This window comes from Tamandua tetradactyla, chromosome 3, assembly GCF_023851605.1.
Source record: "Tamandua tetradactyla isolate mTamTet1 chromosome 3, mTamTet1.pri, whole genome shotgun sequence".
NCBI lineage: Eukaryota > Metazoa > Chordata > Mammalia > Pilosa > Myrmecophagidae > Tamandua > Tamandua tetradactyla.
This window is the reverse complement of record NC_135329.1, coordinates 153,627,302-153,642,556: the sequence shown is the minus strand read 5'-3', so window position 1 is coordinate 153,642,556 and position 15,255 is coordinate 153,627,302. Positions and strand designations below refer to the sequence as shown.

At 38.1% G+C, this 15,255-nt stretch overlaps 1 protein-coding gene across 3 annotated transcripts in view; it reads right to left on the bottom strand.

The window, feature by feature from the left end:
- Nucleotides 1-12,020, bottom strand: part of UBE2E3 (ubiquitin conjugating enzyme E2 E3) — a 108,828-nt gene extending 96,808 nt beyond the window's left edge. Inside the window, exons 1-3 of one of the 3 annotated variants that reach the window (XM_077154357.1) lie at nt 11,648-12,020; nt 10,399-10,617; nt 8,570-8,620 (exon numbers count right to left, since the gene is read on the bottom strand). In XM_077154357.1, the coding sequence (XP_077010472.1) occupies nt 8,570-8,620; nt 10,399-10,592 (245 nt within the window). In that variant the 5' untranslated portion in view covers nt 10,593-10,617; nt 11,648-12,020. Of the gene's footprint in view, nt 1-8,569; nt 8,621-10,398; nt 10,618-11,061; nt 11,211-11,248; nt 11,390-11,647 lie in introns of those variants that run through there. The other 2 variants (XM_077154359.1, XM_077154358.1) reach the window with 2 other exon arrangements.
- Nucleotides 12,021-15,255: the final 3,235 nt, after the last annotated feature.

Below are 15,255 nucleotides of genomic sequence, written 5' to 3'. Positions count from 1 at the left end.
TATAAACAGGACTGCCTCACAATGCCCCAGAGAAAAAAGCAGATGTAGATTTAAAAGTTATTCTTTTGCCACAAGAAAGGTATACACAAAGAACTACAAGGCAAAGAACAGAAATTTCCCCTTTCTATTACAATCATATTCAATCCTTGATGATCTTATAAGTGAATAGAATATAGCTAGGGGAATGCTCCCTAAAAGGAAAATGCTTCCAAACAATGATTTAACAACAAGAAAGAAGGACCTAACACCCTCAAGCCAAAGATGACTCTCTTCTTTCCCTAACTCACCACCTAGACCTCACTTACCAGGTTCTAAAAGGATACACCAACATTATTTTGGATCCTTCAAAAGACTAGAAACAAACAAATGGGATACATTTACTGCCTAAAGCAAGAACCTATAGACCCATTTTAATCAACTCTGACTGTTTTTCACCAGATTTCTCAAGTTGCACACTGTGCAACAGAAAAAATGCTTATTTTCGAGTCAAAAGTAAACCTGGATTTTTGCCCTGGATTTTTTATGTATATGCATTAGATATGCGAGGTTTGGCAAGTTTCTCAACAACTCTCAATTTCAGTTTTGAAATCTAAACAAAGATAATAAAACTTGCTTCATAGGGCTGTTGGTGAACAAGATACTGTATTAATAGGTACCATATTGTGGAACCTAGTATGTACGCAGGTACTCAATTATTTCTTTCTTCTTCCGAAGGGAGAGTGAAAGTATCCTACTCATGGAGGTATGTATCTTTTCTTGGGCAGAGAAACTGATTTCTCACTGAATATCCATATGCTTCCCCACATTTCCCAGCCACATTGCATTTACTCCAAGCCTTGTGACTAATTCATACCTTACTTCCAGACCATAGCATTTAAATGCTATACATGACCCTCCAGATCTCTTTCCTGGCCACATGTTCCAAACAGTAAAGCTACAAGATGCAATCAGTGAATAGTTAACACTTGGAGGAGCTGCCAGGATTGCTCCTGGACCCAACGTAAACCGTATATGTGTGAGAAATAAACTCTTAAATGTTAAGCTACAAAACCTCCTAGGTGTGTTAGTTTGTTATCACAACACAGTCTAGCATAATTTAATGCATTCTTTTATAATCTGTTTGCACCTTAAACGCAGAAAGACAAAATGAATAAACAAAAACAGTAAGCCTGGTGTTTAAATATTAAAGAATATCTTCCCTTTCTGTGTAATTTTACACTTCTAGAATAAATGAAATGATTAAAAGTCAATATTTAATACAAAATGGAGTAATCCAATAAACAAAACAACATTTAAGGACAAATACCTATAGTTTAAGGGGAAAGAACTCTAAAACCAGGAATCTAAAATTTTTTCTAGTAAACACAAGTGATAAAACTATAAAAGCAATGACCCAAAAATACTAACAGAGAAATTAGAATCAAACATTAAGAAACATATAAAAGAAGGAAAAATTTCACCATAAGAGTAGGGTTATAGTCACTGTCACAGTAATAGTCTTATAGTATAGTACCGGGCCACAACCCCTTACACACAATTCTAGAATCCCAAAAGCTCTGAAAACCAAAGGCTGTTTTGTAAGCATGGCACAAAATAATACAGCAGTAAAACCAAAGGTGAAATGACCTAACACTATCTGTAGTCTCTGTTTATTCTACCTACTTTTGTTATAGAAACATTAATGTTTGATTATGGTGTGCTGCCCAGATACTGCTGGGGTGTTTCTTAAATTACAACAAATGCATCATATTACCTTTGTAAATTCTGAAAAGTTATGAATTCTGAAACACATCTGGTTCCAAAGGTTTTAAGTAAAGGACTGTGTATTTGTACCAATGGTAGAAGTTTATAACTTCTATATTCTGTACTATAAATAAAGGAAAATAAAAACCAAATGACAGGGCGGGCCATGGCAGCTCAGCAGGTAGAGTTCTCGCCTGCCATGCCAGAGACCCGGGTTCACTTCCCGATGCCTGCCCATGCAAAAAAAATGACAAGTATAGCTTTATAACCTGACTTTATAAATCAATCAGTCCAAAACTGGTATTTTAATCATTTTCTGGTGATATTTAACCTTGGTGGTACTTCAATATTATTAACAGAACACAGGTACAGGCAGTTTAAAGCTACATCATGTAGGGGTATTATTAAGTTTAGAAGACAAAAAATAAAATTACTGCTATAAATGTTTCTCACCCAAACAGATCATAATTTAGCAGGCTTTCAAGATAGTCATTCCTGTGTTTTCACATAACAAAATAACACATATGTCAGTTAATATAAGATATACGTTAACAATAGACTGGGGTATCAGGAAGTGAAAACACCATATCTGAGGAAAGGATAAAAGAAACTATTGAATAGACACCGCTAACAAGACAGGAAAACTGTAAAATGCAAGCCATTCAAAATTTCACAAAAAAAAATTTTCAGGAACCAAGGTATATGGAGTAGAGTTTCTCAATCTTATTACTACTGACATTTTAGACTGGATTGTTAGGGGAGTAGGGGATGGGCCTGCAGTTTGTAAGGTGTTTAGCAGCATTCCCGGCCTCTACCCATCAAATGCCAGTAGCACCACCAACTCCTTGCTAGTAATGAAAGAGAATGTCTCCAGGCCTGGAAGATTGTCTCCGGAGGGCACAGGGCATGTATCAAAAACCAGCCCCAGTGAGGAACCAATTTAAAGGTTTTTAAATTGTCCAAATATAGGACCTTGTCAAAAGCACTATGATAAGGAAAAAATATCACTTTCTCTCTCCAGCTCTAGAAGTGGTTTAACTATGTGTTTTTCATGTTTTGTGGGGAATGAGAAAAGGGCCTATCAGCTTCTCCATTCAGCAAGTCTAAGCAAGGAAGACTTGCTGATTTTCCAAATAACTATACAAATCCATCAATTATGTAGCAACTCAGTCAAAGAAGGAATAAGGGACGAGTTAGTCACCTACAAATAGGAACAAAGCAATTTGGGAGTTTGCAGGGTGCAGGATTTTTAAGTAAAATCCTTTACTTAAAAACATAAGTTTTTTAAAAAGCTAACACTGTTTTCATTCACCTAACTGGATAATCTGCAATCAACTTAACAGATCCATGGTAAAAATGTGACTTTTTGGGGGAAAAGACTGTTTCCAATCACATCATTTTTTTTTTTTGCTTGGGCAGGCACCAGGAATTGAACCCGGATCTCCAGCATGGCAGACGAGAACTCTGCCTGTTGAGCCAGTGTGACTTGCCCTCGAGAAAATGTTTTTAATCACACAGAAGTACTGAGTCTTACTGCTACAATGGTATATATGGCAGAAATCATTAGGCTTACTGTGATTATCAATTTCTTCTTATAAGCAAATAAACTGTACCTAAACTACTTTTAAATAATCACGTAAAAAAATTACAATTATCCTGTGCTTTGAAAACTACTGCTTTTTTCTTTCTTTGCTTTGGATATATGTTATATTATACAATTACAAAAAGTAAAAAAAAAAAATCACAATTATGAAGAAAGTTAAGAATATATGGCTATTTAATAGATTTTCTCCAATCCAAAGCCATTGTTTTACCTGGAATTTCCATTTTTATGTCAACTTGAAAGACCTCAACTTATTTTATTATTTTAACAGATTTTCATATGCAAAGCACTATGTGAAGCAAAAGATACAAATATGAATAAAACAATCTCTCACTTCAAAAAAACACTCACTGTTGCAAAAAACAAACAAGTGAATAATTATAATTTAGCATTAATAGCACACAGTATTACAGCTAACCTGAAGCAACTATTAGCTTATAGAAAAATAAACTATTATTTTTCTTTAATCATAAACCATTTGAAATGATCAATAATGCCAAAATTCTGAGAAAAATCCCCACAATTTCTGACGTCTATGCTGATGCCAAATTTAAAACTAATTAATTATAATCCACTGCAAATTCTTATAAAGGGATATTTAAAAAGGAAAAAACATAACCATCACCTTATTTTTAAAAAAAATTAAATTATTGGACAGTCAGATAAATTATTAGCCTAATTACTTTAAAGGGGATGTGTTACTCAGTTTTGCTCAATGTTCTCTGGTTAACTTTCTTTACATAGAATCTGCTTTTACTACATCAAAAATAATCGCTTGGTACAAATTCAATGAACAACAGACAAGTTAATTAAAACGAAAACCTTCCTTGTTTGGGGTGATGAAAAAGTTTTGGTGGTGATGGTAGCATATTATAAATGTAATTAATGCTACCAAAGCATACATTAAAAAATGATTAAAATGGCAAATTTTATGTTACATATATATATAAAACCACCAGAAAAAAACTCCTATAGTAAGATGTTGATGTACTGAAAAAATGGCCAGCAAGGTTAAGTGCTAATCCTGTTTCTCCTATTTTTATGATGCTGCAGCCACTTCAACACTTTAAACATATTAACTCATTTAATCCTCGTAACAACCCCAAAAGGGGGGAGTGGATATCATTATAATCTCCATTTCCCAACTCAGGAAACTGTAAGATGGAAATATTCCATAACTTATCTAAAGTAAAACAGCTAAGAGGTAGCAGCACAGGGATTTGAACCAGATCATCTAGTTCTAATACCAGTGGTTTTGCAAACCTTAATATACATAGGAATTACTGGGACTCTTGTTCAAATACAGATTTGGTCCAATTCATGGTGTTGGCAGATGAGGGATTCTGCAATTCTCACAATCTCATCTGTAATGCAGATGCTGCTGGCCTACAGGCCATCTTTAAATAGCAAATTTCTAGACTACCCTAGAAAATAGCGGAAAGTGGTGGTAACCCTCAGAAGGAGGTAGTTTCAACCACAGCTAAATTAGGTTTATGAGCACAAGAGTTGCCAACTTTTGCTTGGAACCTAATTTTTTATTAAAAATAAAAAATAATAAAATATAATAATAGCAACATTCACAAGTATTACAATACCTGTTTTCAGGTTTTCCCAGTAAACAATATATTTAATATGTTATGTGTTATATGTTTAAATACCATAACTTGAAACTGTAACACCCCCACCAATAAAGCTTACCACACATCCAAAAAAATGTTTCAAATATCCCTATATATTCTCTTTAACATAGATCCAATCTGAACATAATCTTTAGAGAGCACATTTTTCTATTTCTTCATATGTGGAAAAAAATGAAGGATTGAGTTAAAAGTCTTGTACCTTTCTAAATTTTCGTCCTTTGTACAGTAAAGCTGTGATAGAAAAAGGCCACACTTTGAGAAAATAGCTCAAACATAAATTTCTTAGTAATACACCAATCAAGCATTCTAGTCAATAACTTTCTCCAAAAACAGCTAGGAGAATGCCAGCAACACAATTTCCCTTCATTCTCATTGGTGTATTAACTATTTATACTCTAATCTAAAATACAGAATGTCACCTAAGAATATAAATTGAAACCATTAAATGAATATTACATTGCTATGTTTAGGACATTTGGGCCCACCGCCCTACAATGCATAGTAACTGAAATGCGATCATATAACTGGAAATGGCATCTTCATCAAACTTTATGCTATCAGCAAAAGAAGTGCTAATACTAAGTATATCAAACATGTTTAAAGTCATACAATTCACTCTGCAATTCAGTCTACCCCAAGATCACTCGGGGTGTATATTATACAAAATTTTATAACTGCGGAATATTTTATTAATTAAACATAGGAAGGAATTAAGAGTAATTTTGATTTGGACTTTGCAGATTTTCTTGAATTTCATTCAACCTTTTTCTGAATGTATACAAATATACTTTATATTTCTTTCCTGAAGCAGAATTTGACAAGCTTGCACAAATTATTCAAATCTAAAATGGAATTCTAATTAAATAACTAAATAAAAGTTAGAAGTACTAGGTTTCATAGATCTCAGGCAGTATGAACTCACATATTCTAGAATTTACAAATACAGAATCCCATTTTAATTATGATATAATTTAAAATTAAACTGTACAATCATTATAAAGAACAAATCCTTACTTATGCAACTGTAATTAATTTAATACCACTATCACAGTTGAAGGTAAAAATATAGTATAAATTCAGTTATGTGTCAAAAACCTACGACACTCAATATTTCAAATTTCTGCTCAAAGACAAGGACAGGCTTTACGACTCTCTTCTTTTATAATGAAACCTGACAGACACAGCAGTTATCACTGAAAAGCTTTGCTGAAGGATACTATTCAACAATGAGCACAGTATTATCCTTATTACATATCTGGTATAATTTTATATATATATATATGTATGTATGTATCTGCCATCTTCTTACCGAAAGAATCTAAAGTCAGTTTTAATAAAACACACCAAAGTAACTAGATATTTTACATATAGGAATATGAAGAACCCTGTCCAAAGTAATAAAAAACAACTTCTCCCAGTTCTTCTACCAAGACTTATATCCGATGTTTGTTTTTTTCTTTAATCACTTACACAACCTCAAAGAAACTCATATATTAAAAGATCCTGAGAACTGAAAGATATAGTTTGCAATAGTTAACAGTCATCACAAGTTGTGACAAGGGAAAGCAAAGATTAAGTATCCCATATTATTGTACATAAGCAAGCCCAAAGTTTTACTATTTCACTAGCCTAATCACTAAATGTGAAGCATTATTTTATGGACTTAAATCTGGTAGATTCTACTCCCTCTAATACAATTATTCAGTGATCCCGGAGAAACATTCCTGGGTTAAACATGTAAAGCACATTTATTCAGCAACTGCAAAGTTAGGCTACTGTTCTGAGGGCATTCAACTTATATCTACTGGGCTCTCCAGATTTATGCATGTACACTAGTTTATGGCATTTGCAAAAGATCAGCAGAAACCTTTTAAGTGTGTGACCTTGTGTGCAATTTTAAAGCATTTAAGAGTTTTGAATTGATAGGTCTTTTTGCTTCATAGTAAGAAATACCAGGATACACTCTGCAAGTTAAGTGATTCTTTCAGAGAGCAAATTTGACTTGACCTCCCTAAATGGGTACCGATTTGACACTCCATTTAGAAGACTGGAAGGAAACACTTTGATTTACTTATTCTCTAAAGCAGAGCTGTCCAACAGAAATATCAGGCAAACCACATACATTATTTTAAATTTTCTAGTAACCACAGTAAAAGGGTAAAAAAGAAAAAAGTTAAATCAATTTTAATAACACATTTTAAATGCCTCAATGTATCAAAAATATTATTTCAATATGTAATAAATATAAAAGATTATTAATGAGGTATTCTACATTTTTTTCATACTAAACCTTCAAAATCCAGTAGGTATTTTACACTTACAGCAAATCTTAATTTGGACTAGCCACAATTCAAGTGCTCAATAGCCACATGTGGCTAGTGGTTATGTCGTTGGACAGCACAGCTTTTAAGTAATACTCTATGATTTGGCATACCACTCCCTGTTTAAAATTACTTTACACTCATGTTTCCTTTTTGAAATGAAATGGTGTGATTACAAATATGAGGAGAAGCATTAATTCACTAGATAAACCACGATCAAATTTCCATATCTGAGGATCCAGTTAATACACACAATAAGAAACAATCAAATTACCCTACTATATATCTCAAATACTCTTCAGATATAGGTCTGACAATCACAAGAGAACACAACTTGTAGCAAAAAATATAGGTAACTCACTAGAACATTTTCATGTCAACCACAACACTGCCACATTTCTAACAGCCACTCTCATTCTTGAGCCCATATCTCTATGCAAACTATTACAAGATTATTTTTCTACACTTGACGAATTTTGGAAGCACTGTTAAAAAAACAAACATAGCACTACCCAAGATGGCCTAAAAATTGCCAAACACGTTACTTTTAATGCATCTTATACAAATCAACATTTTTAATATGGTCTCCCTAAGTACAGCTGAAATTAATTCTTACCACAAATTCCTATTCTTTACTGTTTTTCATACCCATTTTTCTACTACCAAAATTACTAAGAATGTTCACAAGTACTTAGGACATTTGCTTAAAATGTAAATAATTACAGTAGTGCAGTATCTAGAAAACAACAAATCCATTAGCTTAGCACATAAAATTTGTCCTCAAGGCAAGTCACTGAATAAATAAAAAAGAAACAACTATACTCTTATTTACTGCATTTACATTTTATAACATCACATTTAGCAATTTCTAAATTTGGAAGGTCAGATCAGATTGCATACAAGCACTAAATTTAAAGCTTAACAAATGTTTTAAGTTTTTGCAATATAACTCTGAATATAACGTTCTACAAAAGTAATCTGTATTCTGCAGAACAAAAATCAGTACTATTCATAATAATCTCAGCGAGAAATACAAAATCAGTACATTCAAAACACAAAAATGTCTCTCATACATGCTAAAAAATACTTTTTTCTCGCAAATTTACTGAATTCACCTTTGATAAGTTTTGTTTAATCCACTTGCAAATCTGGAAAGAAGCAAATGCTGCCTCTTACCGGTGCACACATACCCAGACAATACGTGAAATCTCTTGATATTTTGTTCACAATTTGAAATCAAAACAACAAAATGTGCTTCTTACCTGCAGTTAGGAGGAGGATCAAGGGTTATTTCAGCTAGCTCCTTCTGAATTCTGTTGGTGAAATGAGAACAGACAAAAAGCATTGAGGTAGTCTACAGAATAACCAGGGAATTACACTGCCCTCTACCACCATGCAGTTAAATGCAAGGCTGGCTTTGCCTTCAGTAATGCTAACATGGCTGCTTCCTCTTTGTTCTCAGAGGCATAACCCAAATCCCTTAACAGAAACTTTGCAGCTTTTTTTCTCACTTGCTACTGTAAATAAGTAAAACATTTAAACCTGATTTGGGAAATAGTCCCCCACTAGTACTCAGTAAAGGATATAAAATCTATTTCAAAACACTTTTTACTAAAGAAATTCTCTTTACAAGCTTATATGCAAATGAGGCAAGAAGGGAGGAGGGAAAGCACTAGAATATTTGACAATGACTTCGAGTCAGTTTTATTGAGGTAAGAATTAACATGCTATTTTAAGAACATGGAAGTAGTTTTGATGATATTTTATCTGCTAAAAAAAGTTTAAAATTTACAAATATTTTCATCAGTGAAAAACTTCCAAAGGGCTCTTTAGCAATCTTATTTAATTGCATGTTTCCCTAATCTTAAAAAAGTGCTGAAATTTAAAATATTTCAAGGAAAATAAGTTATACTATGTAGCCTTGAATTAAGGAGATAAAAAGCAGTTCTCTCATTTTATTCAAATTTTACATGCTTTCAAAACAAGATTTGTTTAACATGTTCAACAAGACTACAATTGAATTCTTCAAAGTCTGCTATCATCTAATAAAAGAATTCTTGTTATTAATACCTGATTGATAGAAGATAGTAAAAATCTACAGAAAAGAGTATTTCTGAATCACTACAGAATGAAATATTTGATCAGTTTTTCTATTTTCTTTGCACTTTAGTTGTGATCAACAAAATGTCAAAATAGCTAATGCTATAGATACATCTGATGTATCTCTGTACACATATTTACTAAAATTCCTGGGTATTCAATTACCATCACTAATGGAATCCCATTAACAAAATATTTTTTTGTCCATCACAGATAATATCAATCAACATGAACAAATGACCTCTCACTTGGAACCAACAAAATGCTTCTCCTGCTGCTGAGCATTAACGTGTCAAGCATATCTATACACTTTAGAGTAACCAGTCAAAAGGATGATGAAAATCTGGCTATTGAAAACTTCCACTGTTAGCCAAGTGACACCTAAAATTGTAAATGGCTGCTTTTCAAGTTTTACTTGTCCTCACAAGAACAGAGGGACAATCATAACTTGACTATAAAAAGTAATATCTGGGATGCATAGTTTAAAATCTGGTTTATAAAACTTAAGACAGATCTGTAGGACAATTTTAAATCCGCTTTAGCACACAGCCAAGGCCTTGAATGTAAAAGTTTTTTAGCAGATGTGATAATTCTGAGCACTTAAGTTCATGCTGATTTTTAGTGTCCATTTCATGACAAGTATGACTCACAAAAACGAAACACTCCCAGTGCACCATCTAATTTGGGTTCACCAAATTAACCTTCACAAATTCTTTAAAAAGTCTGTCAGGATGTTCATCCAAGCTCTACTAAGAAACACTGTCTGAAGTTACCAAAATGCAGACCAAGTTTGCTTAAGAAGTACAATTTGAGGGAGGTAGTTTATATACCACCTAAAGTATAGGTGGCTCATTCAAGTGTCAAGTGCAAATAAAACTGATCATGAAGTAAATGTTTTTGAACTACTGCTGCTGATGTAAAAACCAATGGAAGTGTCCAATCATTTGGAAGACAACCTGACAATGTGCTTAATTCTTCTTTTACACATTACCTTTTAGCACTAGTGGATAACTTAGCAGTGGTTTTGCTAGAGAGTTTGGTGTTTTTCTTCTGCTGAGTAGCAGAAGGTTTTCTTTCTTCTTGTTCTTCAGGCTCTGGAGCGGCTGGATCTCGCTGGTCCGCATCTGAACTACCACTGCTGGTGCTGGGACTCTCATCATCGGACCTTTGCCTGTCACTGGACATCTTGGTGAAGTTATTTCTTGGAAAACTTTTAAGGAGAGAGAGAGAAAAAAAGGGGAAATGTTAAGTCTAAGAATAAACCACTAGCATTTTCTTTTCTTAATATTCACCTAAAATAGTAACTTAATGAAAAAAGCTTCAAAAATGTTCACACATCTCATCGTACAGCAAGGTTACAGGGGAATTGGTATGTCTCACAACGCCAGCGTTCAAGGATTTTTTACCGAACTCAAGTTGAAAAACCCACTCACATTTTTTTCCATCCCTTGGACAATTTATCAATTGTCTACTTTCTCAGAAGGCATGAAACAGATTTGCCAGGGAACTTAGGCAACGAGCATTAATAACACATGACACACTGTAAATAACAGATCGCGCTGAAAAATGTTAAAAAGTCACTAATAACGTCTAAATATTTACACAGTGATATTGGTCAAAGCTACCAAATTCCCTTTCTGAAAGGAAAACATACCCTGTTAATCGCCCATATGCTTATTTAACGTGGCGATTCCTCTTGTGTGTGTGTAAGCCTTTAATCACAACACTTAGAAATTTAAAAATCAACTAACAAGCTACTCTAGCCGTTTCCACGGCCAGCAGCAAAGATTCATCCGGCCAAAACCGAGCTGACACCCTGGGAAAAGCAGAATCCAAACCACCTTCTGCAAAGCTCCCAATGCCACCACGGTACCTCGCTCAATTTTTACATCACGGACGGACATTTTGTCCAAAATAGCGAGAGAAAAAAATCTGAAGAAAACAAACAAACAAAGCCCCAAGAAGTGCAACAAATTTCCGCGCCCGCGGAGGCGAGCCGCGGCCGGTGGCGGCGGCCACGCAGCTCCGCGGCCCTTTGTGGGGAGGGCCGCGCGGGGGCCGCGGGCAGCGCTCGCCGCGCCGGGCGCCAAGTGATGCGAGCAGCCGGCCGTCCCCGCCGCGGCTCGCGGACACCGGCGGCGCGGGCGCCCGGCGCGAACAAAGCTGCCCGCCCCCGCCCCCTCCCCCACCGCCGCCGCCCCGGCCGCCCCGCACGCGGCCCCCGGGCCCCCACGCCTTACCTCGGCCGCCCGCCCGGCCCGCTCGCGCGCCGCTACGGTGTGGGGGAGGGAGAGAGAAAAAAACCCTTCCTTAAGGAAATGGAGGCAGCCGAGGGGGGGGGGAAAGGGGGGAGGGAAAAAAAGAAGCCGAGGAGGCTCTGGCCGGGGAGTGTGGAACATTGAAAGTCGGAGGGGGTTGTGCAGTGCCGGGCTCCGGCCGGAGGGTGGCGCCGCCCAGCGCCTTCGGGGAAAAAAAAGGGGAGGGGGGGTGTTGGGAGCTCCGCGGGGCGAGGGCGCGAGCTCCCGACGAGGCGGAGGGGACGCGGGAGACCCCCGCGCGCTGTGGCCTCCCGCCGCAGCCGCCCGGCTCAGCTCCTCCCGGCGGCGCAGTCAGCAAGTTCCGAGCCGAGCAGGGGGGAGGGGCGGCGGCGGCGCGCGTGCTCGCTGCTTGCCTGGCGGAGGAGCGCGCGCCCCCGGCGCCCCACGGGCGCGAGCTGCTCCTGCGCGCTCCCGCGCCTTCTCTCGCGCCTCACTTCACCCGGGGGGCGCACGCGTCCGCCCGCGCGCGGCCAGGACAAAGAGCGCGGCGGGGACCCGGCGGGTTGGCCCCTGTCGGCAGAGTCCGCTGAGTCCGCGCCAGAGAGGGCGGGGGCGCGGGCGCCGTCTCGCGGGGCCGCTGAGCCGCGGGGTGGCTTCCGGCCTGCGCCTGCCTCCGGGGCGAGGCTGCCCATTGGGCTACCCGGGGCGAGGGTACCTTAGGGGCGGGAAAGCCGTGGTCATCCCTAGGCTGGATCTGTCTCCTCTGCCTGCTCAGGGGCCGACGTGGACCCTTGGGCCCCAACCCCTGTGCAAGGGCCCTAGACGCGTGGCAGGGAGTCCCCTGCCGCCCCCCTCAGCACTGGAAGACTCCGGGTGGTGGTGATGAGGCCTGGGACAGGCAGAAGATAGCTGCCTTCTCTCCCTCGTTAGGGGCAGGGGCAGGATGGGATCGGGGACGTTAGTGGGGAAGAAAGTATTGCGAGACTGGGGGACCAGCCTCTGCTTCTCTTTGACCCCCAAGCCCGCAGTTGTCGCACTCAAAGGAAACTGACCTTCGGATGCTTTGAAAAGTTAAAAATTCAAAACAGTTTTCAGATATCCTGCTCAACATTTTAGAAAGGTGGGGAGGAGAGTTTGAGGGCTCAAACCTGACACTTTGCTGCTAAGCTGTTCTGACTTGCATACCAGAGACCAGTTCTGGAAACAGACTGGATCAGAATGTCCACACTGAGAGAAGTAGTGGGAATAGTAGAGTCTAGTTTTATTCTACACTTCTGTCTTACAGAGTCTCCAGGTGGACTTTTCTGTTTTTACCCTAAGCACAAACTAGCCAAAAGTACAAAAACTTCCTGTTTGCAGCCCAGACCTCCTCTAGCTACTGAGAACTTGTTCCAGTGATGGAGCCCTAAAGGAATTTGCGGATTCCTCTCCCACAAGTTTCCAGGGGCCCGAGTGCTGGGAGAATGTGGAGTTCACAGAGAGAATGGCAGTCATAGCAGAAGAACAGGAATTAGAAGGAAAAGAAACGAAAAAAAAAAGACTGCATGAGCCAACATTTTTACTCATTTTTCTTCTAAATAGAAAAGTTTTGATAAAGGGATACTTACAACTCTGACCTGTAAAGTTACATTTCTGTAATTTTCCAAAGACACAGTCATTCCATGAACTTTGTTGAGGGATTTGTACCAGGTGCTGGACATACCAAATACACTCACTTATTTTGTGTGGGATTAAAGCCAGATTCCTCTCCTCTGTGCTAGTTCTCAATTCAGAAGAGGAATGGATTATTAAAACTTACTAGGTTATTAAGAAGGAAAGATATTCCTATTCCAGTTAGGATGAGCAACAGGTCTCAAGAAAGAACATGGCGTGTGTATGGACGAGCATTTCAATTCGGCTGGATCGAAGGGTGCAATTTATTAATGAAAATATAGACAGAAGGTTGCCCCCAACTTTTACCCTATGTGACTCTATAGCATAAGCCAGCCCATTTGGCATTTGGGCTTTGCTCTGTTCAGAATGGAGAGATGTTAAAGGAAAATTATATGTTAAAAATTGGTTCTTTCAGGAAATTTACTATTACAGAAATAGCTTTCAAGCCAAAGGGCCAATTGCTGATCGGATTTGGGTGGGGCAGGGAGATCGGGAGATAAAGATGTTTAGCTGTGTTTGGTGGCATCTTTTACAGAAGAAATAATATTGGGCTCCAAGCAAAGGAACCGGATTCTAATCCTTAATAGTTTGTGTGACCTCAAGCAAGTTACTTGTTCCAATTTACTTTTTCTCATATATAAAAGAAGATTGTATCAAAGGTTCTAAGTCCACTTTTGCTGGAAAATGCCATAATTCTTCAGTCAGTTTGGACTCATGATGAAAGTTCCACTCAACATTTATTCAACTACTAAATGATGGGAAAATGGAATGAAATATGGAATCCACCATAGTGGATATTGATATTGATAAATGGTGCCCAATTGCCTTCATTGCCCTAACAGGGTAAATTCAAGTGGTTCTTTACAAATCACAGCACTACTCCAAGGTAGCATGACATCACCACCTTGACCAGAAGCATCTCATCAATTAGAAGTAGTTTCTAAAGTGATCTTCTTCCTCAAAGGACACCCTGTTCTGTAATTATTTTAGCTCTCTCTTGTTTTTGCAGTGTCAATCCTTAAAATTGGGGATCATGATTATACGCATTCCTGAGGGCATACAAATTTGACCTAATGCAAATTATTTCATAAAGCATATAATTAAAAATTTCTCATAAGGTCCTCAAAATAGCCAGACAATGTGGATACCAGCCACACAAGAAAGTTGTTTTTTCTCAGTCTCCTGTGTTGGAATGGAATCTTGCCAGTCTCTCCATCACAAACCTGAAAAGAGGGGCAGAGGTAACAGACAATACTAACAGATATTGCCACAACTACCTACTCTCCCTTTTCCCACCGAATGTGTAACCAAAGGCACCTGTCCTTATTATAAAGGTAGGCTGGGTTCTGGACAAGGCAGACTCCAGAATCCTTTAGGAGTTTAGGAGATGCTTTCTCCTGAGACTTTCAGTAGATCTCGGAGTTTTACATACATTGAAGCATGTATATGTGTGTCTACAGAAAATATACAGAAATACATAATTTGAGTTGTCTAAGAAGTTTCTCAACTAAGTGACTGTGTAAGCTAGGATGGAGCTACAGATCTTTTTAAAATCGCTTGCCATGGGCAGCAACAGACCTTACACAATGAATGTGGAATAAATATTATTTTTTAAATTTCAGAATGTTTTTATTTATTCCTGCCACTCAGTAACTTTCCTTAATATCCTTTTATATTACCCCCTTCTTTTTTTAGGCCATTTCCGTTGCTTCCCTAGTACTTGTATTCTTTTGTCCTCTGACTGCAACATTTTTCTTTCTACACATAAAAACTGGGTTGGTTTACTAGAAAGGCAGTTCTTGGCCCAGTCTTAGTTTAAAAAGCCATTTTTGCCAATGTTTGTCTCAGTGTCTCTGGACACCAGAGTTCAAAGTGCGGCTTGACATCTAGTATTCCTTTACTGTGTCATGTGTGGAAAGCCTGTCACATGCCAGGCA